The following is a 26,534-nucleotide window of genomic DNA, read 5'->3' as shown; positions in this document are numbered from 1 at the left end:
TAGAATAGAATAGAATAGAATAGAATAGAATAGAATAGAATAGAATAAACCAGGTTGGAAGAGACCTTCAAGATCATCACGTCCAACCTATCATCCAACACCACCTAATCAACTAACCCATGCAACCAAGCACCCTGTCAAGTCTCCTCCTGAACACCTCCAGTGATGGCGATTCCACCACCTCCCTGGGCAGCCCATTCTAATGGGCAATCACCCTCTCTGTGTAAAACTTCCTCCTGACCTCCAGCCTGAACCTCCCCTGGCGCAGCCTGAGACTGTGTCCTCTTATTCTGGTGCTGGCTGCCTGGGAGAAGACACCAACCTCTGCCTGTCTACAACCCCCCTTCAGGTAGTTGTAGAGAGCAATGAGGTCACCCCTGAGTCTCCTCTTCTCCAGGCTAAGCAGCCCCAGCTCCCTCAGCCTCTCCTCATAGGGCTTGTGTTCCAAGCCCCTCACCAACTTCGTTGCCCTTCTCTGGACACGCTCCAGCAAGTCAACATCCTTCCTATACTGAGGGGCCCAGAACTGGACACAGGACTCGAGGTGTGGCCTAACCAGTGCAGTATACAGGGGCAGAATGACCTCCCTGCTCCTGCTGGCCACACTGTTCTTAATGCAGGCCAGGATGCCATTGGCCCTCCAGGCTGCCTGGGCACGCTGCAGGCTCATGTTCAGCCTACCATCGACCAGTACCCCCAGGTCCCTCTCTGCCTGGCCGCTCTCCAGCTACTCTGACCCCAGCCTGTAGCACTGCATGGGGTTGTTGTGGCCAATGTGCAGAACCCGGCACTTGGATGTGTTCAATCTCATGCCGTTGGACTCTGCCCATCTGTCCAGCCTGTCGAGGTCTCTCTGCAGAGCCTCTCTATCCTCCAGCAGTTCAACTCCTGCCCCCAGCTTGGTGTCATCAGCAAATTAACTGATGATGGACTCAATGCCCTCATCTAGATCATCAGTAAAGGTGTTAAAGAGGATGGGGCCCAGCACTGATCCCTGGGGGACTCCACTGGTGACTGGCTGCCAGCTGGATGTGGCACCATTCACCACCACTCTCTGGGCTCGGCCATCCAGCCAGTTCCTAACCCAGCTCAGAGTGTTGCTGTCCAAGCCATGGGCTGACAGCTTGGCCAGCAGTTTGCTATGGGGGACGGTGTCAAAGGCCTTGCTGAAGTCCAGGTAGACTACATCCACAGGCCTCCCCACATCCACCAGGCATGTCACCTGCTCGTAGGACGAGGTCAGGTTGGTCAGGCAGGACCTGCCCTTCCTAAATCCATGCTGGCTAGGCCTGATCCTTTGGCCATCCTCTAAGTGTTGTGTTATTGCACTCAGGTTGACCTGTTCCATGATCTTGCCTGGCACTGAGGTCAGGCTGACAGGCCTATAATTCCCTGGCTCATCCAACCGGCCCTTCTTGTGGATGGGCACCACGTTGGCCAGCTTCCAGTCCTCTGGGACCTCTCCAATGAGCCAGGACTGATGAAAAATGATGGAGAGCGGCTTGGCCAGCTCCTCTGACAGCTCTCTCAGCACCCTAGGATGGATCCCATCTGGTCCCATGGACTTGTGGCGATCCAAGCGGCTGAACAGATCACCAACTACCCCATTCTGGAACAGTGGAAAACTATGCTGCTCCCTGGCTCCTTCTGCCAGCTCTGCAGGCCAGCTGTGTGGAAGACATTCTGTCCTGCTAGTAAAAATTGAGGGAAAGAAGGTGTTAAGTATCTCTGCCTTTTCCTCATCCTTTGTTTCAACGTTCCCCTCCGTGTCCACCAAGGAGTGGAGGTTGTCTGTGCCCTTCCTCTTGCTATTAATGTATTTATAGAAGGACTTTTTGTCGTCCTTCTCAGCAGAGGCCAGGCTAAGCTCCAAATGTGCTTTTGCCTCCCTAATTTTCTTCCTACAAGACCTACAAGTTGATGTGAGAAAATTTTCTGGGTCGAGAGGTGGGGCACGGAGACAGGGTGGGAATAGGTAAGGAGAGAAGGTTTCCCAAGCTTTTGCTTTTCCTCATACTGAAACAGGTCTTCAGCATTTCATTAACCCTTATCTTGTCACTTTGATGCTTATTTGCATGCATAGTTTGGTGACAGAACTGAGGATGCAAGAGGCAGCAAGTAAATGCACCAGCAGTTGACATTCAGGCTGACTTCTCTGAATCTGACAACATTAAGGAGTGCTTGCTGAGGACAGACCTTATACTTGGCCTAAAGTAAAATTCAGACTTCCATTCTTCTTGTGATCTAGTCTGGCCTCTTACTTGAGTCCATTTTTCTTTCCCTAGGCTGGTTGTGCAACACTTTGAAAATGGTTTCATGAAAATTTTTTTCTCTTACATTACTGTGGATTTGATTGCAGGTGATGAGAGCTTACTTCAGGCGAGCTGATCCTTTCTATGACGAGCAGGAAAACCACAGCCTTATCGGAGTAGCCAATGTTTTTCTTGAGTGTCTGTTCTATGATGTGAAGCTACAATATGCTGTTCCAATCATCAATCAGAAGGGAGAGGTTTGTCATTCTTCTATAATCTGTGCTTACTCAATTCAATTACAGACCATGGGTCTTACTACCAGTATATACTACAAACTTCCCAGTTTCATGTGCACAAGCTCTTTGCTAACAATTTAGAATTATACAAATCCAGTAACACCTTACTAGAGTTGTTCAGACACCTTGGAATTGCAGCATAGTGATTCTGAAAGCTTTGTTAGCACCTTTATAAACAAAGCAGACTGAAAGAAATACTTAGTAGAATAAATATGAGCTATTGTTCTGCTGGCATTCACTGACTGCCATCAAGAATAGGCTTTTAAATATATGCTCTAAGAACAGCTTCAAGGACAGTTAGAGCATACCAGGTGACATTATCTGTGCTCTGCATTACATCCACTTTGCAGACTCTAGAAACTGGTGTGAAGATGTGTGAGACTGCAGTATGCTGTTGCCAAAGTCACTTTTGTGGCTGACTGTTTTACAGTTCTACTCTTTGAGTCTTACTCCAAAGCACTCTTAATCTGGTGCAACTGCACAATAGAATGCACAGGGGAAAGAAATGAAATATTGTCTGTTTACAGACTGCAAACAGCAGTAAGTTGTAATTACCTGAAAAGGGATGAACCTGTCTCTGGTTCCTGACACACAAGTAATTCTAACTTGCCTCTTATCAGGTATCAGGTCGTCTCCATGTTGAAGTTGTTCGAGTGAGTGGAGAAATAGACGACAGGTTGGTTGGAGGTGAGGATAGTCCAGACTGTTCAACTGAAAATGACACTCAGGAAAGAAAACTTGTCTGCAGGGTGAGTTTCAAATATATCCCAACCTCTGAACAATCTTCTCTCTTTCCATCCCAAGTCTTAAAGAAGTTCCTGATGCATTGGCTTCCGGATGTTAGATGTCTGTTTGTAGCCTCATGCACTGTGTTCACTTCCAGCAGGCAGCTGCACAGAGTCCTGTTGTTAAACTTATTGATTTGCTACATAAAACTGTATTCATGTTTCAAGATTTCAAAAAGAAAGAAAAAGGGAAAAAAGAGCAAATAATTTAACTGTACCTCATCATTCAGTGTGGTGAAGAGGTTATTAAATTTATGAATATGAAATATGAATTATGAAAATATTATTTTTATTAATTATCAAACTATTAATAACCGATGAATCACCAACTTATATACATGTTCTAGTGCACGTTCGTGAAATAGATTCCACAAGTGGCTTAGTGTTATGATTATAACTTAATTGAACTATCTATAAACCCTTTCTATATTTATATAACGAAGGGTGCAGTTCTGCCGCTTGGCCACTAGATGGCGACTCGGCGGGACGCGGGCGGCTTCTGGCTATACACAGCAATATTACAATCTTTCTATGCATCACCGCTTACTCTGCTAGACGCAGATATTTTGAACTGAGTGCTAATGGATGGAAAGCACGTGGAAGATATTCGATTCCCTCCAGACAACAGGGATCGGTCCTGGTCGGGGTCGGCCCGTGGCTCACACGGCAGGGCGGGACGACGGTGGTCGGTAGGTGGGCTCGGACGACGTGGCAGCAGGCAAAGCTATGGGGGTCGGCCTAACCACGGCGGTTCTCGGGGCTGATGCAAACAGCCTCGGGGAGAGAATGCAGCTGCGTTAGGCGGCGGATTCTCGTTTACTGAGCTTAAAGGAGCAGTGGGCCTCTCGGAGTGGTCCCGGGTTCGGTGGAGTATAGGCACGAACAATGCCTTAGTCTTCCCTGAGATTCACAGGGCTCAGAGCGGCACACGTAGAGGCTCCTCCCGCTACGGCGGGGCTAGGCATACGTGGACTCGGTATCGATCAAGTCCCTTCTCCCCGGTAACTGGGCAGATCTTACCCTCAGGTGTTGGTCCAGTCCTCCAGTGGCACGGTGGGCTCTCCCGGTCGGTACGACTGGCTGTAGCGACGCTGAGCTCAGGCATCGCTAAGGTCCTCCCTCTGGGCTTCTTCACTATGCAGAGGCTTCCAGTGTGCGTGCATGTATAACAGAAGCTAACAACAATAAGCTCAATGGCTGTGGTGGTTTGGCTCTGGCCTGGAGGCCAGATACCCACCAAGCCGCTCTATCACTCCCCCTCTTAAGTGAACAGGGGAAGATGGGAAAGAAAATATAACAGAAGCCGGGGATAAGATAGGAGCAATTTAATAACACTAATAAGTAAACAGCAAATAGACCGCGCGGAAGCAAAGAAAGCAGAGAGAGAGATGTTAGTCTCTACTTCCCATCAGCAGGACGGTGGTCGGTCTCGGGAAGCAGGGCTCTCTAAGCTTGGTGGTTCCTTGGGAGGATAAACGCCATGGACGAATCCCCAAACTTCCTTCTTTCACGTCCTTCTTATACCTGACTTGATGTCATATGGTATGGAATACCTCTTTGGCCAGTCTGAGTCAGCTGGCTCAGTTGTGTCCCCTCCCAAGATCCTGCCCACCCCTCAATGTACTCCTGGGGCAGGGAAATGTTGAAAGGACACAGCTCGGATACCGAATTCAGCTGTAGCCAAAACACTGCTGTGTTATCAACTACTGCTGCAAAAAAAATCACAGCCCTAGAACGATGCTGTGAGGAGAATTAACTCCACCTCAGTTCAACCCAATACAGTGTCCACCCCTTATTCCATACCATTTGCATCAAGCTCAGGTTCTACACATTTCAATACATTTAACCATCTCATTTGATTGTTACACCAAAATAACAAAAGAACACAAAAAAAAATTCTTGCTTACATTCACAACCTGATCTACATACTTAAACTATCTCAATACTCCAACATATAGAGACTTATATCGATGTCTCAGTCCTCTCTTAAAGTTTTTTTTTTCTGCTCCTGCAGATGTCATTTGGGAATATTCAAGACAGGAGAAGCAGGATATTCTGTTCTTGGACACCAACTCCAGATGGTTCAACCACTGTGTCATTCTTGATCCTTGCAAAACTTCATCAGTCTGTGTTCTTCTTATTTCATTACTTTCTGCAACATGCAATTCACATTATTCACATTCTAAATTACCTTTCCCCCAGTGCTAGGTCCCTTTGTGGCACACACTGAGTCTCCCCATTTCTTTTCATTACCCACCATGTACATCCAGGCCCCTGAGCAAAGACAATCCCATGAATGGGTTTGCCTTTCCCCATGGGAGGAGCAACCCACACTGCCTTTCCTAGCCACTTTCCCATGTGTACTACAGGGACTTTATCTCCCCCCACAGTGTGCAAGGGTTCTGTTTGGGCAGGATCAGGACGGTTAGCAGATCCTCGAGAATTAACCAGCCAAGTGGCTTCTGCTAAATTTACATCCCAGTGCCTCCATGCTCCATTACCCAATGCTTTCAGCATAGTCTTTAACAGTCCATTATATCTTTCAACCTTCCCAGAGGCTTGTGGGTGATAGGGAATGTGATACCCCCATTCAATGCCATGTTTCTTGGCCCAGGAGCTGATGGCATTGTTCCTGAAGTGAGTCCTGTTGTCAGACTCGATCCGTTCAGGGGTACCGTGCCGCCACAGGATTTGCCTTTCAAGGCCTAAGATGGTGTTCCAGGCAGTAGCATGATTTACAGGGTATGTTTCTAACCAGCCTGTAGTCGCTTCCACCATGGTGAGGATGTAGCGCTTGCCTTGGCGTGTTCGTGGCAGTGGTCCAATATAGTCAATCTGCCAGGCCTCGCCATAGCGAAAACCCAGCCACCGCCCTCTGTTCCAGGGAGACTTGGCTCTGGTGGCCCTCTTGATGGCAGCACAGGTTTCACAGTCATGTGTGACCCGTGCGATGGCTTCCATGGTCAAGTCCACCCCTCAGTCATGAGCCCACCTGTACGTAGCATCTCTCCCTAGATGTCCTGATGTTTCATGGGCCCATCGAGCTACAAACAGTTCACCTTTTCGCTCCCAGTCTAGATCCACTTGAGCTATATCAATCCTGGCAGCCTTGTCTGCATGCTCATTGTTTTGATGTTCTTCATTAGCATAAGTCTTAGGTACGTGAGCATCAACATGACGTACCCTCAGAGGCATGTTCTCCACCTGAGCAGCAATGTCCTGCCACAGTGAGGCAGCCCAAATAGGCTTGCCCCTGCGTTGCCAATTGGTCTTCTTCCACTGCTGTAACCATCCCCACAAGGCATTAGCCACCATCCAAGAATCTGTGTAAAGATAAAGTACTGGCCACTTTTCTCTTTCAGCAATTTCTAGAGCAAGTTGGATGGCTTTCACTTCTGCATATTGACTTGATTCACCTTCTCCTTCAGTAGTCTCAACAACTTGTCGTGTAGGACTCCATACAGCAGCTTTCCACTTCTGATGGCTTCCTACTACACGACATGATCCATCAGTGAACAGAGCATAAGGCCTTTCATCTTCAGGTAACTTGTTGTATGGTGGTGCCTCTTGGGCACGAACCACTTCCTCAGGCGATGCTCCAAGATCCCTGCCTTCTGGCCAGTCCATAATCTCTTCCAGAATTCCTGGGTGGTTTGGTTTTCCCAGTCAATCTCGCTGTGTAATCAGTGCTACCCACTTACTCCATGTAGCACTGGTGGCATGATGAGTAGAAGGGATGTTTCTTCTGAACATCCAATGCAGCACAGGCAGCCTTGGTGCTAAGAGGAGAGTTGCTTCTGTACCCACTACTTCTGATGCAGCTGGAACTCCCTCATAGGCTGCTAAGATCTCCTTCTCAGTTGGTGTATAGTGGGCTTCTGATCCTCGATATCCTCTACTCCAAAATCCCAACGGCCGACCTCGGGTTTCACCTGGTGTCTTCTGCCAGAGGCTCCAAGTAAGACCATGCTCCCCAGCTGCGGTGTAAAGGATATTCTGCACCAATGGTCCTGTGCGAATGGGCCCAAGTGCCACTGCACAAGCTATCTCTTGTTTGATCTGTTTGAAAGCTTGTTGCTGCTCACTACCCCATTCAAATTGATTCTTCTTTCGAGTTACTCGATAGAGAGGGCTGACAAGCTGACTGTAGCCTGGAACATGCATTTTCCAGAACCCCACAAGGCCTAGAAAGGATTGTGTCTCTTTCTTGTTGGACGGTGGAGATATGGCTGTTATCTTGTTGACCACGTCCATAGGTACATGACGGCATCCATCCTGCCACTTTATTCCCAAGAACTGAATTTCTTGCGCAGGTCCTTTGACTTTGCTTTTCTTTATAGCAAACCCAGCCTTTAAGAGTATTTGAATGATTTTTTCTCCCTTCTGGAACACTTCCTTTGCTTTATCGCCCCACACAATGATGTCATCAATGTACTGGAGATGTTCAGGGGCCTCACCCTTTTCCAGTTCACTCTGAATTAGTCCATGACAAATGGTGGAGCTATGCTTCCACCCCTGGGGCAATCGATTCCACGTGTATTGAACACCCCTCCAGGTGAAAGCAAATTGTGGCCTGCACTCTGCTGCCAATGGGATTGAGAAGAACGCATTGGCGATGTCAATAGTAGCGTACCATTTAGCTGCCTTTGACTCCAGCTCATACTGGAGCTCTAGCATGTCTGGTACAGCAGCACTCAGTGGTGGCGTCACTTCGTTCAGGCCACGATAGTCCACAGTTAATCTCCATCCTCCATCAGATTTTGGCACTGGCCATATGGGGCTGTTAAAAGGTAAGTGTGTTTTGCTGATCACTCCCTGGATCTCCAGCTGGTGAATCAGTTCATGAATGGGACCCAGGGAGTCTCGGTTTGTATGATACTGCCGTCGGTGCACTGTTCTAGTAGCAATTGGCACCTGTTGTTCTTTAATCTGCAGCAATCCCACAACGAAAGGACTTTCTGAAAGGCCAGGCAGGGTAGACAGCTGTGTGATCTTCTCTGTATTCACCGTGGCCACACCAAAAACCCATCTATAACCCTTTGAATCCTTGAAGTACCCTCTCTTGAGGTAATCAATACCAAGAATGCAAGGGGCTTCTGGTCCAGTCACAATGGGATGTCTTTCCCACTTGTCCCCTGTTAGGCTCACATCAGCTTCTAATACAGACAGCTCCTGGCAGCCTCCTGTCACTCCAGAAATCCAAAGAGATTCAGCACCTCTATGCCCTGATGGCATCAATGTACACTGTGCCCCTGTGTCTACCAGCGCCTTGTATTTCTGTGGCTTTGATGTGCCAGGCCATCGAATCCACACAGTCCAATATACTCTGTCATTCCTCTCCTCCTCCTGGCCAAAGGCAGGGACCCTCTACTCCTGGTCCTCATCAGAGCATTCACTGTCTGATCTGGGTAGTACCTGGCCAGAGGTCCCCTCATCGGGATCAAGGGGTGTAACCTCAATTCCTTTTCTCCTGAGAGATCGTTGATTACTTTCTTGGCTTTTTACAGCAGATACCTTTGCTGTTTTCTTAAATGATCCCTTTTTAGTTGTTGTTTTTCCTTTCAGTTCATGTACCCGAGCTTCCAGTTTATAAGTGGGTTCACCATCCCACTTCCTCATGTCCTCTCCCTGGTCATGAAGGAAAAACCAGAGTATTCCACGTGGTGTGCGTCTGGGGCTCCCTTTCCCTCCGACTGAGGCAGGAGGGGACAGATTTCTTGGAGTAGACCTGGTCAATGAGGCACTGGCACGTGGAAATGAGTTAGTACAGAGGTTATCTTCAAAATTCTGGAGCCGGGCTGACACAATCTCCACAGACCGTGCGTCCTCATCCAAATAGTACATCATTGCTAGGCTGTTAGAATACGATGCTGGAGCACCTTGGATCACTTTCCTCCACATGGCCCATGTGCATGGGACATCTTCTGGATCTGTGGAGACACTTTGATCATCTAAATCACTATAGATAACTTCCAACACCGCTAATTCTCTTAAGTATTGGATTCCTTCATCTGCCGTATTCCACTTCCCTGGAGAACTCATAAGGTCCTCCTTGCATGGGTACCTGGCCCTCACACTTAGCAGGAGTCGTTTCCAGAGGCTGCATATGCCTGTCTCCTTTGCAATGCCTTTCTCAATACCTCTGCTTCTAGTAATGGGTCCCAATTGTTGGGCCTCTTTGCCTTCCAGCAGTTGACTGTCAGCCCCATTATCCCAGCACCGGAGCAGCCAAGCAGCAATTCGCTCTCCTGGCTGGCGACTATAATCCTTGCGTATGTCTCTCAGTTCTGCTGAGGTCAAGGACCAAGTAGTCTCTGCTTCTTGTCTAATCTCACTCACATCCTCTGATTTCCCAGTTGATGGACCAGCCTCTTGATCATAATCTTCCTCATCCCTTATCAATCAATGAGAGGGACCTGTTGACCTCCTTGTCCACTGCTTCTTTTTTACAACTGGGGCAATCTCTCTGGTTGCTGTCTGGGTCCCCATCTCCACCATGGTGCCCTCAGGTAGTGTTTGGGTGCCTGCCTCAGCCATAGTCCTCATAGAGTATTGAACTGTGGCTCGGTAAGCACAGGCCAGGCCCCAATAAAGTGCAAGAAGTTGTTTGTTCTCATTGGGATAAGTGAGGCACCCTTCTATCAGATGGCGAGTTAGTTTAGTAGGATCGCTCACTTCTTCTGGGGTAAAGTCCCAGGCTATTTGTCGAGGGTTGGAAGGGTAAGGCCCAAAAGCCTCCTCCCTCCCCCCTGTAAAGTAAAAGGAAAGAAAATTGAAGGGAAAGGGGAAAAAAAATCTCACAGCTGAATTAGCAAAGCAGTGGAGCTGTATATTTACAAAGCAATGTAGGATATGCAGAGGAATATATACAAATTTACAATATTTACAATATATACAAAGATATACAATAAAGTAACACAGAAATGGGAGTTCCCCCCCCCTGCTGAGGGGGTTCCCTACCTCTGCTCTCCCCCTCTCTCCCCCTTTTCCCCAGAGTGGGTTAGAAAAGAGAGAGAAAGAGAAAAAAAGTTAGAAGCAGTTTGTGTTAATTGGAAAGGAGTTAATACAGGCCTTAGTAGCTTATCGGTTTCAAGGCCAAAGCCTTGGCAGAAAGCCCAGCACAGAGAGCTGCTGCCCTGCGGAGGAGCGGAAGAAGGACTGAAGATAAAGTGCCGGAATGCCCGGGATACCCTCCTGCACTCCCAGTTCAGAAGGTGCTTCCTCCCACTTTACCAATGAAATTAGTTTAGATCCGTCTTTTTTGTTTACCAACTTCCGTCCACCATATTCCCTTTCTTAAGGGGACAGCGTCAACCGGTCACAGTCCACCCTTCTAAACAATTTCATTGGCCGTTCATACTGTCCATCCGATCCAAAACGATATTTACAGTTCGTAAGTAAAGTTCATAGTCCATTCCAGCTAGGCTCATATGTAGATGATTCAAAAGTAAAAGAAAATCAGAAAATGAGAAAAATGGAAAACAGTTCACTTCTTTGCCGACGAAGCGAAGAAAAGGGAAACAGGGATTCTCAGGGTCTCTTAGTTGACTCAGAGCTCTCAGGCATCTCAGGGTTCGTGCACCGTAGATTCCTCGTTGATTCTTCCTTTGGACGCGATGTAGCTGTACAGCAGTTCGAAATTAACCTCTTTCAGCTAAGGTTAAATTTCTTTGTGGAATACACTGAATTTCACCATTCTCTTGCATTACCCAATAAGCGTGACCCGGACCTTCAGCTGAAACCACCCCTCGGACAGGTTTAGCCTCTCCTGAGGGTGAAAATACCCAAACAGTTTTACCTAACAAATTCTTTTCTCTAACAACAGGAACTCTATCACCTTCTACTTTCCGTAGCAAATCTGAATGTGCAGGTCCAGCTTGGTTCACTGAACCTCTACTATTTACCAGCCAGGTTGCTTGTGCTAAATGTTTTTCCCAGTTTTTCAAAGATCCACCCCCCATGGCTTTGAGAGTGGTCTTCAACAAACCGTTGTAGCGTTCAATCTTCCCTGAAGCTGGTGCATAGTAGGGAATATGAAATATCCACTCAATATCGTGCTCTTTTGCCCAGCTCTTTACAAGGTTGTTCTTGAAATGAGTTCCGTTGTCTGACTCAATCCTCTCTGGAGTTCCGTGTCTCCACAGGATTTGTCTCTCCAGACCGAGAATGGTGTTGCGTGCAGTTGCATGTGGAACTGGATAAGTTTCCAACCATCCAGTGTTTGCCTCTACCATAGTAAGCACATGTTGCTTACCAGAACGAGAACGTGGTAGAGTGATGTAGTCAATCTGCCAAGCTTCACCATACTTGTACTTGGACCATCTGTCACCATACCACAAGGGCTTAAGTCGTTTTGCCTGCTTAATAGCAGCACAAATGTCACAGTCATGGATGACTTGTGTGATAGCATCCATGGAAATGTCTATGGATCTGTCACGAGCCCATTGGTATGTTGCATCTCTGCCTTGATGCCCTGACGAATCATGAGCCCACCGAGCTAAGAATATCTCACCTCGGTGTTTCCAGTCGAGATCAAGATTAGAGTCCATGTCTACTTGAGAAACTCTTGCAGCTATATCTGCCTGATGGTTGTGTTGCTGTTCCTCAGTAGCTTTGCTCTTAGGAATGTGAGCATCGATGTGTCTCACTTTCACTGGAATTCTCTCGATTCGATCAGCAATGTCCTGCCATAGGTTGGCTGCCCAAATGGGTTTTCCTTTTCTCTGCCAACCACTCTTCTTCCATTTCTTTAGCCAACCCCATTGAGCATTGGCTACCATCCATGAGTCGGTGTAGAGATAAAGCTTTGGCCATCTCTCACGTTCAGCTACGTCGAGAGCTAGCTGGACAGCTTTTACCTCTGTGAACTGACTGGATTCTCCTTCTCCATCTTTCGCCTCTGCAACTCGGCGTGTTGGACTCCACACTGCAGACTTCCACCTTCGCTTGTTTCCAACAAGACGACAGGAAACGTCTGTGAACAAAGCATATTTCTTTTCATCATCAGAAAGGTCATTGTAAGGAGGAGCTTCCTCAGCACGAGTTACTTTCTCCTCTGGAGGCTTAGCACAGTTGATACCTTCAGGCCAACTTGAGATCACCTCCACTAGACCAGGCCTTTCAAGATTTCCCATTCGAGCTCTCTGTGTTATCAGAGCCATCCACTTAGACCATGTTGAGTCTGTGGCATGATGTGGTGTGGAGCCTTTGCCTTTGAACATCCAATTCAAAACTGGTAATCTGGGAGCTAAGAGGAGTCGTGATTCAGTTCCAATCACCTCAGAAGATGCTTTTACTCCTTCATAGGCAGCTAAAATTTCTTTCTCTGTTGGAGTATAATTAGCCTCTGAACCTCTGTAACCTCGACACCAGAAACCAAGAGGTCGTCCACGTGTCTCACCTGGAGCTTTTTGCCACAAGCACCAGGTTGGACCATTGTCACTTGCAGCCGTGTACAAAATGTTCTTAATGTCTGGACCATCTCGGACAGGTCCCAGACCCATTGCTTGAATCACCTCTTGCTTTATCTGGTCAAAGGCTGCTTGTTGTTCAGGTCCCCAGTGGAAATGGTTTCTCTTCCGAGTCACATCATACAGAGGTTTCACAATCTGACTGTATCCAGGAATGTGCAGTCTCCAAAATCCCACTATCCCCAAGAAACGTAGGGTCTCCTGCTTGTTTGTGGGATTTGCCATGGTAGAGACTCTATTTACCACATCCACTGGAATGTGTCGGCGTCCATCCTGCCACCGCACTCCTAGAAACTGAATTTCTGTGGTAGGCCCTTTCACCTTGTCTCGCTTAATGGCAAAACCTGCATTCAGAAGAATGTCAATGATTTTGTTCCCTTTCTCGAAGACTTCCTCAGCAGTTTTACCCCAGACGATGATATCATCGATGAACTGGATGTGTTCTGGTGCACCGCCTTTCTCCAGAGCATCGTGGATCACTGCATGACAGATGCTTGAGCTGTGGATCCAGCCCATTGGCAATCTGTTGAAAGTGTACTGGAGTCCTCTCCAGGTGAAAGCAAACTGAGGCCTGCATTCCTCTGCTATGGGAATAGAGAAAAATGCATTAGCAATGTCTATGGTAGCATACCATTTGGCCTCTTTGGATTCCAGCTCATACTGTAGCTCCATCATGTCTGGTACTGCTGCACTCATAGGTGGTGTCACTTCATTTAGGGCTCGGTAGTCGACCGTCAAGACGCCAGTCTCCATTCTGCTTCTGCACAGGCCACACTGGACTGTTGAAAGGTGAATGAGTTTTGCTGACGACTTTCTGACTCTCCAACTGACGAATCAGATTCTGAATGGGCAACAAAGAGTCACGGTTGGTTCTGTATTGTCTGTGATGCACAGTCTGAGAAGCAACCGGCAATTTAATGTCCTGTATCTTGTGTTGTCCCACAACTGCAGATTCATCAGAAAGCTCAAGTCTAGCAGACAGCTTCAATTTTTGTCCATCAATTTCTATAGAAGCTACTCCAAAAGCCCATTTGTAACCTCTAGGGTCTTTGAAACGCCCTTCTCTCAGAAAATCAATTCCCAAAATACAAGGTGCATCAGGTCCAGTCAGAACTGTATGCTTCCTCCATTGTTTACCAGTTAAACTTATATTAACCTCCACCTTACTTAACTCTTGAGATCCACCAGTGACTCCCAGAATAGTTATAGACTCTGATCCCTGATAATTTGATGGCATTATGGTGCACTGAGCTCCTGTGTCAACCAAGGCCCCGTACTTCCGAAATTGTGAAGTGCCAGGCCACTGGATGTACACATCCCAATAGATTCTATTATCTCTGTTATCCCTCTCCTCCCCCTGGCGGGAGGCAGGGCACCCCTAGTTATGGGGAACATGTGCACATGTGCATTGCACATAGTGTGCAGGGTTATAACTTTGCATGTTATAACTGGAGCCACTGTTGGAGCTACTAGGGTTATTCTGGGGAACTGTGGAAGTAACAGCTACCCTTCTGGTATTGCTACCTCGGGTTCTGCCACTTTGCAATTCCTTCAGCCTCCTGAAAAGATTAGAAGTTGGTTGGCCATCCCACCGGTTCATGTTCTCACCAAACTGATCACGCAGAGTTCTCCAAACAGTTCAACGTGATTGCCTTGGTGGACTGTTTTGGTTTGATCTGTTTTGGAGTGACCTCCTTGGAGGATGTGTATTCCTCACAGATGAAACTTGTATCCACCTGGAGGGAGAATTGAAATTATCCCTTTGTGCCAATTGGGATATGGAATTTTTAAATTCATCCTTCAACTCTCTCATGCAATTCTCAATTTTTCCAGACAGAGTTTCAATGGCTGAAACCAAAGAAACACGTGTCATGCTCTCCTCCGATTGTCTCATTTGATCACTGAATTGGCCAACCGTAGAAGAAGCTCCACCGTAATTTCTTGACACAATTCTGCTTGCCAGAATGTTTGCATAATTAGAAGGAGCAAGTTTGATGATCTTTTTAGCAAGACCAATACCCACAGGAATGTCATCAGGATTCAGAGTTTCATGTTCACCATAGAGTAGCTCTCTAACAGCAAATTCTCTCAAGCGCTTAATTCCCTCATCTATGGTAGTCCAGGGTTTAGGATTCCATGGAAGATCATCTCGGGAAGGGTATCTCAGGGCAACCGCCATTAAAAGGCGTATCCACAGATTAACCTTACCGAGAGCCCTGCCTAGATGCCTGTCTATTCCATTATCCCTTGAGAGAGTTCCTAGCTGAGCTGCTGACTTGTCTCCAACTGTTAGAGCTGGAGCACCTGTATCATAACACCTACTAAGCCAAGCTAGAACTGGCTCCTTATCTGCCCTGGTGAAATCTTTACGGACATTTCGCAATTCCTTGCGGGGTGACGAACACTCTAAAATATCATCTTCCTCTTCTTCTCCCTGAACTTTTTGTCCAAATAATCCTGCTGTCATTTTCTCATGGATCTCTTTAAGCTGAGAACCACCTTTGCCAGCTCCTTTCCTAACTTCATCTCTATCCTGCTTTGATCTCACTAGGTAAGCTAGATCTTTAAAACAAACCTTCTCTTTATTGAATAGAATAGAATAGAATAGAATAGAATAGAATAGAATAGAATAGAATAGAATAGAATAGAATAGAATAGAATAAACCAGGTTGGAAGAGACCTTCAAGATCATCGCATCCAACCTATCACCCAACACCGCCTAATCAACTAACCCATGTAACCAAGCACCCTGTCAAGTCTCCTCGTGAACACCTCCAGTGACGGCGACTCCACCACCTCCCTGGGCAGTCCATTCCAATGGGCAATCACTCTCTCTGTGTAAAACTTCCTCCTGACCTCCAGCCTGAACTTCCCCTGGCGCAGCGTGAGACTGTGTCCTCTTGTTCTGGTGCTGGCTGCCTGGGAGAAGAGACCAAACTCTGCCTGTTTACAAACCCCTTCAGGTAGTTGTAGAGAGCAATAAGGTCACCCCTGAGTCTCCTCCTCTCCAGGCTAAGCAGCCCCAGCTCCCTCAGTCTCTCCTCATAGGGCTTGTGTTCCAAGCCCCTCACTAACTTCGTTGCCCTTCTCTGGACTCGTTCCAGCAAGTCAACCTCCTTCCTAAACTGAGGGGCCCAGAACTGGACACAGTACTCGAGGTGTGGCCTAACCAGTGCAGTGTGCAGGGGCAGAATGACCTCCCTGCTCCTGCTGGCCACACTGTTCTTAATGCAGGCCAGGATGCCATTGGCCCTCCTGGCCACCTGGGCAAACTGCAGGCTCATGTTCATCCTACCATCAACCCCCAGGTCCCTCTCTGCCTGGCTGCTCTCCAGCCACTCTGACCCCAGCCTGTAGCACTGCATGGGGTTGTTGTGGCCAATGTGCAGAACCCGGCACTTGGATGTGTTCAATCTCATGCCGTTGGACTCTGCCCATCTGTCCAGCCTGTCGAGGTCTCTCTGCAAAGCCTCTCTACCCTCTAGCAGATCAACTCCTGCCCCCAGCTTGGTGTCATCAGCAAATTTACTGATGATTGACTCTATGCCCTCATCCAGATCATCAATAAAGATGTTAAAGAGGATGGGGCCCAGCACTGATCCCTGGGGGACTCCACTACTGACTGGCCGCCAGCTGGATGTGACACCATTCACCACCACATTCTGGGTTCGGCCATCCAGCCAGTTCCTAACCCAGTTCAGAGTGCTCCCGTCCAAGCCATGGGCTGACTGCTTGGCCAGGAGTTTGCTATGGGGGACGGTGTCAAAGGCCTTGCTGAGGTCCAGGTAGACTACATCCACAGGCCTCCCTACATCCACCAGGCGGGTCACCTGATCATAGAAGGAGATCAGGTTGGTCAGGCAGGACCTGCCCTTCCTAAATCCATGTTGGCTGAGCCTGATCCCTTGGCCATCCCCTAAGTGCTGTGTTAATGCACTCAGGATGACCTGTTCCATGATCTTGCCTGGCCCTGAGGTCAGGCTGACAGGCCTATAATTCCCTGGCTCATCCAACCGGCCCTTCTTATGGATGGGCACAACGTTGGCCACCTTCCAGTCCTCTGGGACATCTCCAGTGAGCCAGGACTGCTGAAAAATGATGGAGAGCGGCTTGGCCAGCTCCTCTGACAGCTCCCTCAGCACCCTAGGATGGATCCCATCTGGTCCCATGGACTTGTGGGGATCCAGGCGGCTGAGCAGATCACCAACTACCCCATTCTGGAACAGTGGAAAACTATGCTGCTCCCTGGCTCCTTCTGCCAGCTCTGGAGGCCAGCTGTCTGGAAGACATTCTGTCCTGCTAGTAAAAATTGAGGCAAAGAAGGTGTTAAGTATCTCTGCCTTTTCCTCATCCCTTATCACAACGTTCCCCTCCGTGTCCACCAAGGAGTGGAGGTTGTCTCTGCCCTTCCTCTTGCTATTAATGTATTTATAGAAGGACTTTTTGTTGTCCTTCACAGCAGAGGCCAGACTAAGCTACAAATGCGCTTTTGCCTCCCTAATTTTCTTCCTGCAAGACCTAGCAACATTCTTAAATTTTTCACAGGTTGCCTCCCCTCTCTTCGAAAGGTGATACACCCTCTTTTTTTCCCTTAGTTCCATTAAAAGTTCTTTAACCATCCAGGCTGGCCGTCTGCCCCGGCGGCTCATCTTCCGGCACATTGGCACAGCCTGTCCCTGAGCCTTCAACAGTTCTTCCTTGAAGTAGGACCCGCTCTCCTGGACCCCTTTGTTTTTAAGGGCTTTATCCCAAGGAACCCTCTGAATTAGTTCCTTGAGTAGCCTGAAGTCCGCCCTCCGGAAATCCAGAGTGGAGGTCTTCTTTCTACCCCTCTTAGCTTGACCAAATAATGAGAATTCAATTATCTCGTGGTCACTGGCCCCTAAGCACCCTCTGACCACCGCATCACCCACCAACCCTTCCCTATTGGTGAAGAGGAGGTCAAGCATAGCCTTGCCCCTGGTAGGCTCTCGCAGCACCTGGGATAAGAAGCTGTCCTCCATGCATCCTTCCTCCTCAGCAGGATTCCTTAGAGTGGAGGGCCCCTCACCAGGATCAGTCTCCAGCTCTTCTTCTCCATCTTTGGCCTTTCCACCTCTAGTCTTTAAAACAGCCACCTTAACTGGAGCTGTGTTTGAATTTACAGCCACATTGATGGAAGCTGACAGGTCCTGAGATAAATCAGCTGCTGGGGCGGTGACTTCCGGTCCCACCAAGGGAGTGGGCGGAAGTGACGTTTCTCCGTTAATGGCCGATGGAGAAGAAGGAGGAGGAGAAGGAGTAGGCACCATGTTGATACCGGCCGCCGCCCTTGGCAGCTTGCCAGAATCAGCAGCAAAGTCATTTAGAGCAGCCTTACCAATTAACTTTTTAGCCCTCTTTTTAACTGACAGAGATTCCCCACATTCCTCATCACTAGATGACTCTGGGACTGATCCAGAGCCACGGCGTTTTCTTTTTGATCTAGTTTTAATAACAAAACAAGCCCTGGACACCTTTCTCTCTCGCCGCAAAGAAATCAGGAGATACACGATAATTACCACCAGCAGCAGAATTATAGACACCAAATAAATCACCTTTGGATCCCAGGCATCACCTAAAGTTACTCTCTCCTCAGGCGGAATCCTAAAACCCTTTATCTCAATTGGGAGAGTGGTGGAGGTAACATTCCTGTATCTCACTGGCCATAATAAATCCATGCATTTTCCGTACCATAGTCTAACTCTATACATAACCCACAAATAAATTGTCCGCACCAAATATTTACCCAGGTAATCCAAAATCAAACCCAAACAATATCTGTAAACCAGAGCCCCAAAAATTGAAAAGAATAATCGCTCCACAAACCACAACACCTTCATGTTTGCTAATTCAGCTAGAAAACATTAAATCTATCAAGTAATAAATTAAACTAATTATCTGCCCCACGTTGGGTAAGCCAAGAAAAAAAAAATGTCGAGGGTTGGAAGGGTAAGGCCCAAAAGCCTCCTCCCTCCCCCCTGTAAAGTAAAAGGAAAGAAAATTGAAGGGAAAGGGGGAAAAAAAACCTCACAGCTGAATTAGCAAAGCAGTGGAGCTGTATATTTACAAAGCAGTCTCAAGCTGCGCCAGGGGAGGTTTAGACTCGAGGTGAGGAGGAAGTTCTTCACCGAGCGTGTAATTCGTCATTGGAACGGGTTGCCCAGGGAGGTGGTTGAGTCATCAACCCTGGAGGCGTTCAAGGGGAGATTGGACGTGGCACTTGGTGCCATGGTCTAGTCATGGGGTCTGCGTTGATAGGTTGGACTCGATGATCCTCGAGGTCCTTTCCAACCTGAGTGAGTGATACTGAGTGATACTGTGATATGCAGGGGAATATATACAAATTTACAATATTTACAATATATACAAAGATATACAATAAAGTAACACAGAAATGGGAGTTCCCCCCCCTGCTGAGGGGGTTCCCTACCTCCGCTCTCCACCTCTCTCCCTCTTTTCCCCAGAGTGGGTTAGAAAAGAGAGAGAAAGAGAAAAAAAGTTAGAAGCAGTTTGTGTTAATTGGAAAGGAGTTAATACAGGCCTTAGTAGCTTATCGGTTTCAAGGCCAAAGACTTGGCAGAAAGCCCAGCACAGAGAGCTGCTGCCCTGCGGAGGAGCGGAAGAAGGACTGAAGATAAAGTGCCGAAATGCCCGGGATACCCTCCTGCACTCCCAGTTCAGAAGGTGCTTCCTCCCACTTTACCAATGAAATTAGTTTAGATCCGTCTTTTTTGTTTACCAACTTCCGTCCACCATATTCCCTTTCTTAAGGGGACCGCGTCAACCGGTCAAACTATGGGAGGTGATAACCGTCCTAGGAATCTGCCCAAGTCCTTCCACACACCCTGCCACCCAGGGACTGACCGCTTCAAGTCACACTTCAATATATCCCCACCCGAAGACTGTCTCTTTTCATGCCATGATGGAATCAAACTCCACAAAACACGCAACATGCCAGTAATGTTGATTAGCAGTACTAGGGAGCTCACATATGGATGGATCAAAATCTTGGGGGCCTGCATAATAAAATTCTCTACACTCATTTCAGGTGGGGAGACAGAAATGATGACCTCTCTAGCATAGCTCCCACAGAACAGCATCCCTACAAGCAGGAGAAAGAGACACATAGCCATTATTTGCTTCGGCATGTTCCTAAACAAATGAAGTATTTCCAAAACAAAGCAGAAATTATCAGCAAGCCACGTGACCAGCACAGAAGCCTGTATCATAAGCAAGCTTATATAAAAAAAACTGCAGAAACTACAGCTACGTTATATTTTCGTTTCCCGGCCAACGCACCAAAAAGGACTGTGGTGGTTTGGCTCTGGCCTGGAGGCCAGATACCCACCAAGCCGCTCTATCACTCCCCCTCTTAAGTGAACAGGGGAAGATGGGAAAGAAAATATAACAGAAGCCGGGGATAAGATAGGAGCAATTTAATAACACTAATAAGCAAACAGCAAATAGACCGCGCGGAAGCAAAGAAAGCAGAGAGAGAGATGTTAGTCTCTACTTCCCATCAGCAGGACGGTGGTCGGTCTCGGGAAGCAGGGCTCTCTAAGCTTGGTGGTTCCTTGGGAGGATAAACGCCATGGACGAATCCCCAAACTTCCTTCTTTCACGTCCTTCTTATACCTGACTTGATGTCATATGGTATGGAATACCTCTTTGGCCAGTCTGAGTCAGCTGGCTCAGTTGTGTCCCCTCCCAAGATCCTGCCCACCCCTCAATGTACTCCTGGGGCAGGGAAATGTTGAAAGGACACAGCTCGGATACCGAATTCAGCTGTAGCCAAAACACTGCTGTGTTATCAACTACTGCTGCAAAAAAAATCACAGCCCTAGAACGATGCTGTGAGGAGAATTAACTCCACCTCAGTTCAACCCAATACAATGGCAAAGGCTGCAGCTCGAGAGTTACTCTCTCGAGCAAGCACAGAGACAAAGTGAATGAGGGGGGGCAACTTGTTTACCAACTGGGGTGATACTTATAGATTCCTCGAGGCTAGGCTTGACCAATGGGCACTCTCATAAACAACTGGCTTCAGCCTATAGAAAGTGTGAAGCTAGAATTATGCCCATACTTGGTGCCAGCATGAGCACTGCATGCGCTGGGTGCGTGCTGGCCTGGCTAATGCCTTGGCTTTTGTCTTCCTCCTGGAGGAGGGGGAACTTGTCCACATGCTGGGACAAGATTCAGAATCGGGGCATAATGTGCCTTCACCACATTCAGTTGTATGTAGACAGCCTAATACTTCTGCTGTGTTTGTTTCATGGCTTTATATAATGTTCTGCTGTCTAACATTTGTCCTGAGATGATGCTGCGTGGTCATTTTTTACATTGTTTTGTTTCTGAAGTGGCTGAAATAATACATCAGGAGAACTGAGGGGGTTTGTACCTTTCAATCCCCTTTTTTTTTTTTAAGCCTGCAAGGTATTAATTAAACTTCAATTACATATGCATACAGTCTGACCCCAGAAATACCATTTTAGTATTGGAAGACACTGAAGATCTGTGAACTAGGATTGGAGCTACAATATCTAATTTGAAATGAGTCACAGAATCTGATAAGCTCTCACTGCTCCAGAGGGACCTGGAAAAGCTGGAGAAATGGACCTGTGTGAACCACATGAGGATCTACAAAGCCAAGTGCGAAGTCCTGCATCTGGTCTGCAGCAATTTTTTGTATCAATCCAGGCTGAGGGATGGAGAGCAGCCTTGTAGAGAAGAAATCAAAAGTACTAGTGAATGAAAAGCTGAGCATGAGCCAGCAATGTGTGCTCATAGGCCAGAAACTGACCATCTTTCTGAGCTGCATTCAAAGCAGCATAGCCATCAGGTCATAGGAGGTGATTCTGCCCTTCTGCTCCAGTCTCATGAGACCCTGCCTGCAGCGCTGTATCCAGCTCTGGAATCCTCAGCACAGGAAAGACGTGAACCTCTTGGAGAGGGTCCAGAGGAAGCCATGGAAATGATCAGAGAGCTGGAGCAGCTCTGCTATGAGAACAGGCTGAGAGAGTTGTGGTTGTTTAACCTGGAGAAAAGAAGGCTCTGGGGAGACCTACTTGTGGCCTCGCAGTAATAAAGCGGGGCTATTAGAAAGTTTGGCATAGATTTTTAGCAGAGCCTGTTACAACAGGATTGATGGTTTTAAACTAAAAGAGGGGAGATTCAGACTAGGTATTAGGAAGACCTATTTTAATATGAAGGTGATGAGACACTGGGACATGTTATCCAGAGAGGTGATAGAGGCCTTATCCCTGGAAACACTGTAGGTCAGGTTGGACGGGGCTCTGTGCAAACTGATCCTAGTTGAAGATGCCACTGCTCACTACAGGCCTAGATGACTTGTAAAGGCCCCTTTCAACCCAAACCAGTCTATGTTTCTGTGAATCATGTTTTCTCAATATTTCTCTCTCTGTTTTGTGAAACATATACAGAAGTGTTTATTATTGTTAATAATAGAAAGAAATATTTACTAGCTGTTTTGTGATACAGTAAGACATAAGATAGGTGAAGCTACAGATAAGAAAAGAGGGAGGCAAAAAGCACTAGGAAGAGTGGTCTTCAACTTTGCTGGCCTATGGATGTTATAACCAATTTGGGGACAATTACACTTTTTTCCAGTTTTTACCCTGTTCCATAGAGCTCCATCTACTTGCACGGGGCATTGTTACAGGTAACATATTCTCCTGAGGATCTTGAGTTCTGCCTTACTGTAGAAGTCTGCCTAATTTGATCTTAATTTGACAAAGGGAGAATAGAAGTTTATTAAATAGCATGTTTAAAATAGAATCACAGAATGGTTTGGGTTGGAAGGAACCTTTAAAGGTCATCTAGTCATATGATGACTTTGTTGAGAGTAGATGTATTGAGAACATTAATGTTGAGAAAAAAAGACAGGCTGCTTTTGTATTGGTGAGGTATCACAGAATAAGGGCAAATAGTATCTTAAACCAAAGATTTTGCAGAATAAAGGAGCCATTTTTGTAGAAGCATGAGATTTTTATTGTGTTCCACTTCAGTTGCAATGGTTTTGGTGCATCTTACCCTTAAAAATTAACAAAATATTTTGGTGTTTGTAAAATCCAGCCCCTGAGCTTTTTACTCCCAAGAAATACGTGCTCGGTGACATCTAGTGGCGGTGTTCAGCCGATGCACTCAAAATGTTCTCTCCAGCGTCTTACCAATGCAGACATTCGTGTCTTGTCAAGTTTTTTGGTTTGCTGTTTCTTTCTCTTTGCTGTTATCCCCTGCAGCAGACTAGAATAAAACTACTGCAACAGAAGATATTTTTAATTCTATGCTTAAGTGGTCTTCCTTTCTTTCTCTAGATTAAAATACTTCAGGCTACAGGTTTGCCACAGCACCTCTCCAACTTCGTGTTCTGCAAATATACATCCTGGGATCAACTGGAGCCAGTTAATGTTGTGCCTGAGGTGGATCCTTCCCTGTCTTCCATCAGCAAGGAGCCACGGTGCATGGTTGTCTTTGATCACTGCAATGTAAATATTTTGTCTGATTTAGTAATGATACTATAGACAGGGGAAGCAGGTTTAGGCTTGCAAAACAGTTTCAGTTACCTATTTCCACACGTTATAATATTTCAGTGAGACCTGGACACTGCAGAGTTGGGTGGGTAGGAACCTCATGAAGTTCAACAAGGGCAAGTGTAGGATCTTACACTGGGGAAGCATTAACTCTGTGCACTAGGAATAACCCCAGAAGTTAGGGATTGAACTGCTGGAAAGCAGCAGAGAAGAACTGGGAGTCTTGGTGGACAGCAAACCAACTAGGAGCCAGCAATGTGCCCTTGTGACCAAGGTGGCAAATGGTCTCCAGGAGTACATTAAGAAGAGTGTGGCCAGAAGGTCAAGTGAGGTTCTCTTCCCCCTCTGCTCTGAGCAACCTTATCTAGTTGAAGATGCCTCTGCTGACTGCAGGGGGATTGGACTAGATGGCTTTGGAAGTTCCCTTCCAACCGAAACCATTCTGTGATTTTTCAGCTCTTTATAGACTTCAGCAAATCATGTATCTTTTCCTTGCCTCTTGATTTTCCAGACTGAGGTAACAGTTCTTCTTTTTCCTCTGTATTGTGTCTTTGGGACCAGGATGACTTTATTACCTGCTTATATTAAAATCAAGACAGTTAATCTCTAAGCTTGAGTTGTTGTGTAGTCAGCAGTCATCAACCAGTTTGTTGCTTACCCACAGGAAGTTTCTGTAAATATCTCTGAAGACTTCATGGAGCATCTCTATGAAGGTGCCTTGGCAATTGAAGTGTATGGACACAAGCAGAGTGGGGACCGCAAAAATCCAGCCCTGTGGGATTTGGGAATAATTCAAGCCAAAACACGCAGCCTTCGTGACAGGTAAATAGCACAAATAGATTCCTGGGTTAGAATTTTGGAGAATCACTGTATGAGGTGCCCAGTTTTAAAGCAGGTTTGGGATAAGTAGTCAGATTTTGAACTGAAGACAAATCAATGTGTGTTTGAGACTGTGCCTATTAGGCTATCATAAATAGACTCTTTCTACTTGCAATACACAATACAATGTGTCAGCTGGCTTTAAAACAGTGATAGAAGAGAAATACCCGTCTCCATTCCAAATTAAAAGTGGTAAAGCTTGAAAGACTTTGCAGTCCTTTTTGTTTAGGCAAACTCATGTGCATAATTAGTGTTTCAGCAAAGAGCAAGCTGATTATTTTCCCATATTTTGTTACACTAATCTGTGCCAGAAGGAGCTATCACGTCCAAAACAGCAAGATGTTGTTCTGACTGTACCCTCATATATTTATTTAATATCTGACTGCAGTTCATTCTTGCCTGCAAAATGTCATCCCTGTAATGCTTGCACTGGAAGAGCTTTATTATTAGTTACTTCAGGTGGAGTAAATATGCAACAGTGTGGTGATTTCAGACAGAGAAGGAAGCTGCTTTTTTGGTGGCAGCCGTTTATTGTCCCCAGAGTAAGCTTAGTAGCATCTTCTTGAGTGTTTCGCCTCTCTCAAGCTCTGCACCTTGAATTGCTGGCAGTTGTTTCTCTTCTTACTGCCAACCTAAGCTTGTGTTGAGTATTAAGCTATATATAGAGATATTTAAAAGTAAAGTGGGGAAAATATGGCAAAGAAGAGATGTAAAAAGGATGCTATAAAATAATCAGATACATTTGGTAGCTGAGTATTAAGTACCTTATTCCTCTTTAATTTTTAAGTACTACAAAAGTGGCCATTTCTCATTTAAGCTTTTGGAAGAGGAGGAGAGAGGACAGTAGTATGATTAAATTCAGGAAAGTGCCCTGAATCTTGAAAGCCTGTGAGACAATGTCATATTTCATTCTGCTGTGTTCTGTGTGAATCTGATTGCACTGACAATGCTGGGCATCTGTGACACAAGTTGGGACCAGAGCTTGTTAGTAAAATGTGTGTGCACTGCACAACTAATAACCCTATAAATGGTGAATCTGTTGAAGCATTCCTTTGCTTCTTCAATCAGCATTTGAGCTGGTGCTTTGGATTTTTCTTTTCAAGTGGAACAGAAATTAAAAGAAACCCTATTTGACATGTTTTGCAGGTGGAGCGAAGTCACCCGCAAATTAGAACTCTGGGTTCAAATTCTAGAGCTGAATGAGAATGGGGAGTACTGCCCAGTTGAGGTGACTCCTGCCAAGGATGTGTGCACAGGAGGGATCTTCCAGCTCAGACAGGTAATGTGACATGTACAGTGTTTTGGCTGTGAATCTTCACTGAGAGAATCGTTAGCCATTAGAATATGCTGCCCAGGGAGGTGGTGGAGTCACAATCCCTGGAGGTGTTCAAGAGGGGATTGGATGTGGCACTTGGTGCCATGGTTTAGTCACAAGGTCATGGGTGACGGGTTGGACTTGATGATCTTTGAGGTCTCTTTCAACCTTGGTGATTCTGTGAAAAGAACCTGTGGAAAACTAAGAAACTTCTATTTTGTAAGGTAAAGGGATGATGTCCAAGGAACTGTCAAGCTTAGACACAAAATACTATATGGTGTTGCTGTGGTTTAACCCCACCTGCCAGCTAAAAGCCCCATGCAGCTGCTCACTTGCTCCATCCTGGTCAGATGGGAGGGAGAAAACTTGAGAACTGAGATAAACACAGTTGAAGAGGTAAAGCAAAAGCCATGCACAAGGAACCCAAAGCAAGGAATTAATTCACCACTTCCTGTTGGCAGGCAGATGTTCAGCCATCTCTAGGAAAGAGGGACTCCATCGCACCTAGTGGTTACTTGGGAAGACAAACACCATCATTCTGCAAAACTCCCCCTCCTTCTTCTTCCCCCAGCTGAGCATTGTATGCTCAGCATTACATCTCATTGTATGCTGAGCATTACATCTGGAATGTCCCTTTGGTCAGTTGTGGTCAGCTGTCCCAGTTATGTTCCCTCCCAACTTCTGGTGGGGTGGGAGCAGAAAAAGCTCTGGCTCTGTGCAAGCAGTGTTCAGCAGTAAAAAAAACATCATTAAATTACCAAATCTGTTTCCATCACAAATCCAAAACCTAGCTCCATGCAAGTTACTGTGGAGAAAATTAACTCTGCCCCAGCCCAAACCAGCATGTGTGTAAAACAGACATTAAGTGGAGGAAAGTGGAGTCCCCCTGCGCTTTGTGAAGCTGCCACTGTGCATGAGCTCAGATGCAAAGGTGTTCAGAGGCTTCCCTGTAATCATTGTGCTACA

At 46.6% G+C, this 26,534-nt stretch overlaps 1 protein-coding gene across 2 annotated transcripts in view; it reads left to right on the top strand.

Annotated features, from left to right (window-relative positions):
- Nucleotides 1–26,534, top strand: part of KIF13B (kinesin family member 13B) — a 230,241-nt gene that overhangs the window by 147,980 nt on the left and 55,727 nt on the right. For both annotated transcript variants that reach the window (XM_068143211.1, XM_068143210.1), the window contains exons 20-24: nt 2,360–2,509; nt 3,169–3,297; nt 23,159–23,329; nt 24,039–24,196; nt 25,400–25,532. In XM_068143211.1, the coding sequence (XP_067999312.1) occupies nt 2,360–2,509; nt 3,169–3,297; nt 23,159–23,329; nt 24,039–24,196; nt 25,400–25,532 (741 nt within the window). The remainder of the gene's footprint in view (nt 1–2,359; nt 2,510–3,168; nt 3,298–23,158; nt 23,330–24,038; nt 24,197–25,399; nt 25,533–26,534) is intronic.

Source organism: Melanerpes formicivorus, unplaced genomic scaffold, assembly GCF_026170545.1.
Source record: "Melanerpes formicivorus ecotype bairdi unplaced genomic scaffold, bMelFor1.0.p_v2 SCAF_9, whole genome shotgun sequence".
Classification (NCBI taxonomy): domain Eukaryota; kingdom Metazoa; phylum Chordata; class Aves; order Piciformes; family Picidae; genus Melanerpes; species Melanerpes formicivorus.
The sequence above is the reverse complement of the archived record's forward strand: the minus strand, read 5'-3'. Positions and strand labels throughout refer to the sequence as shown.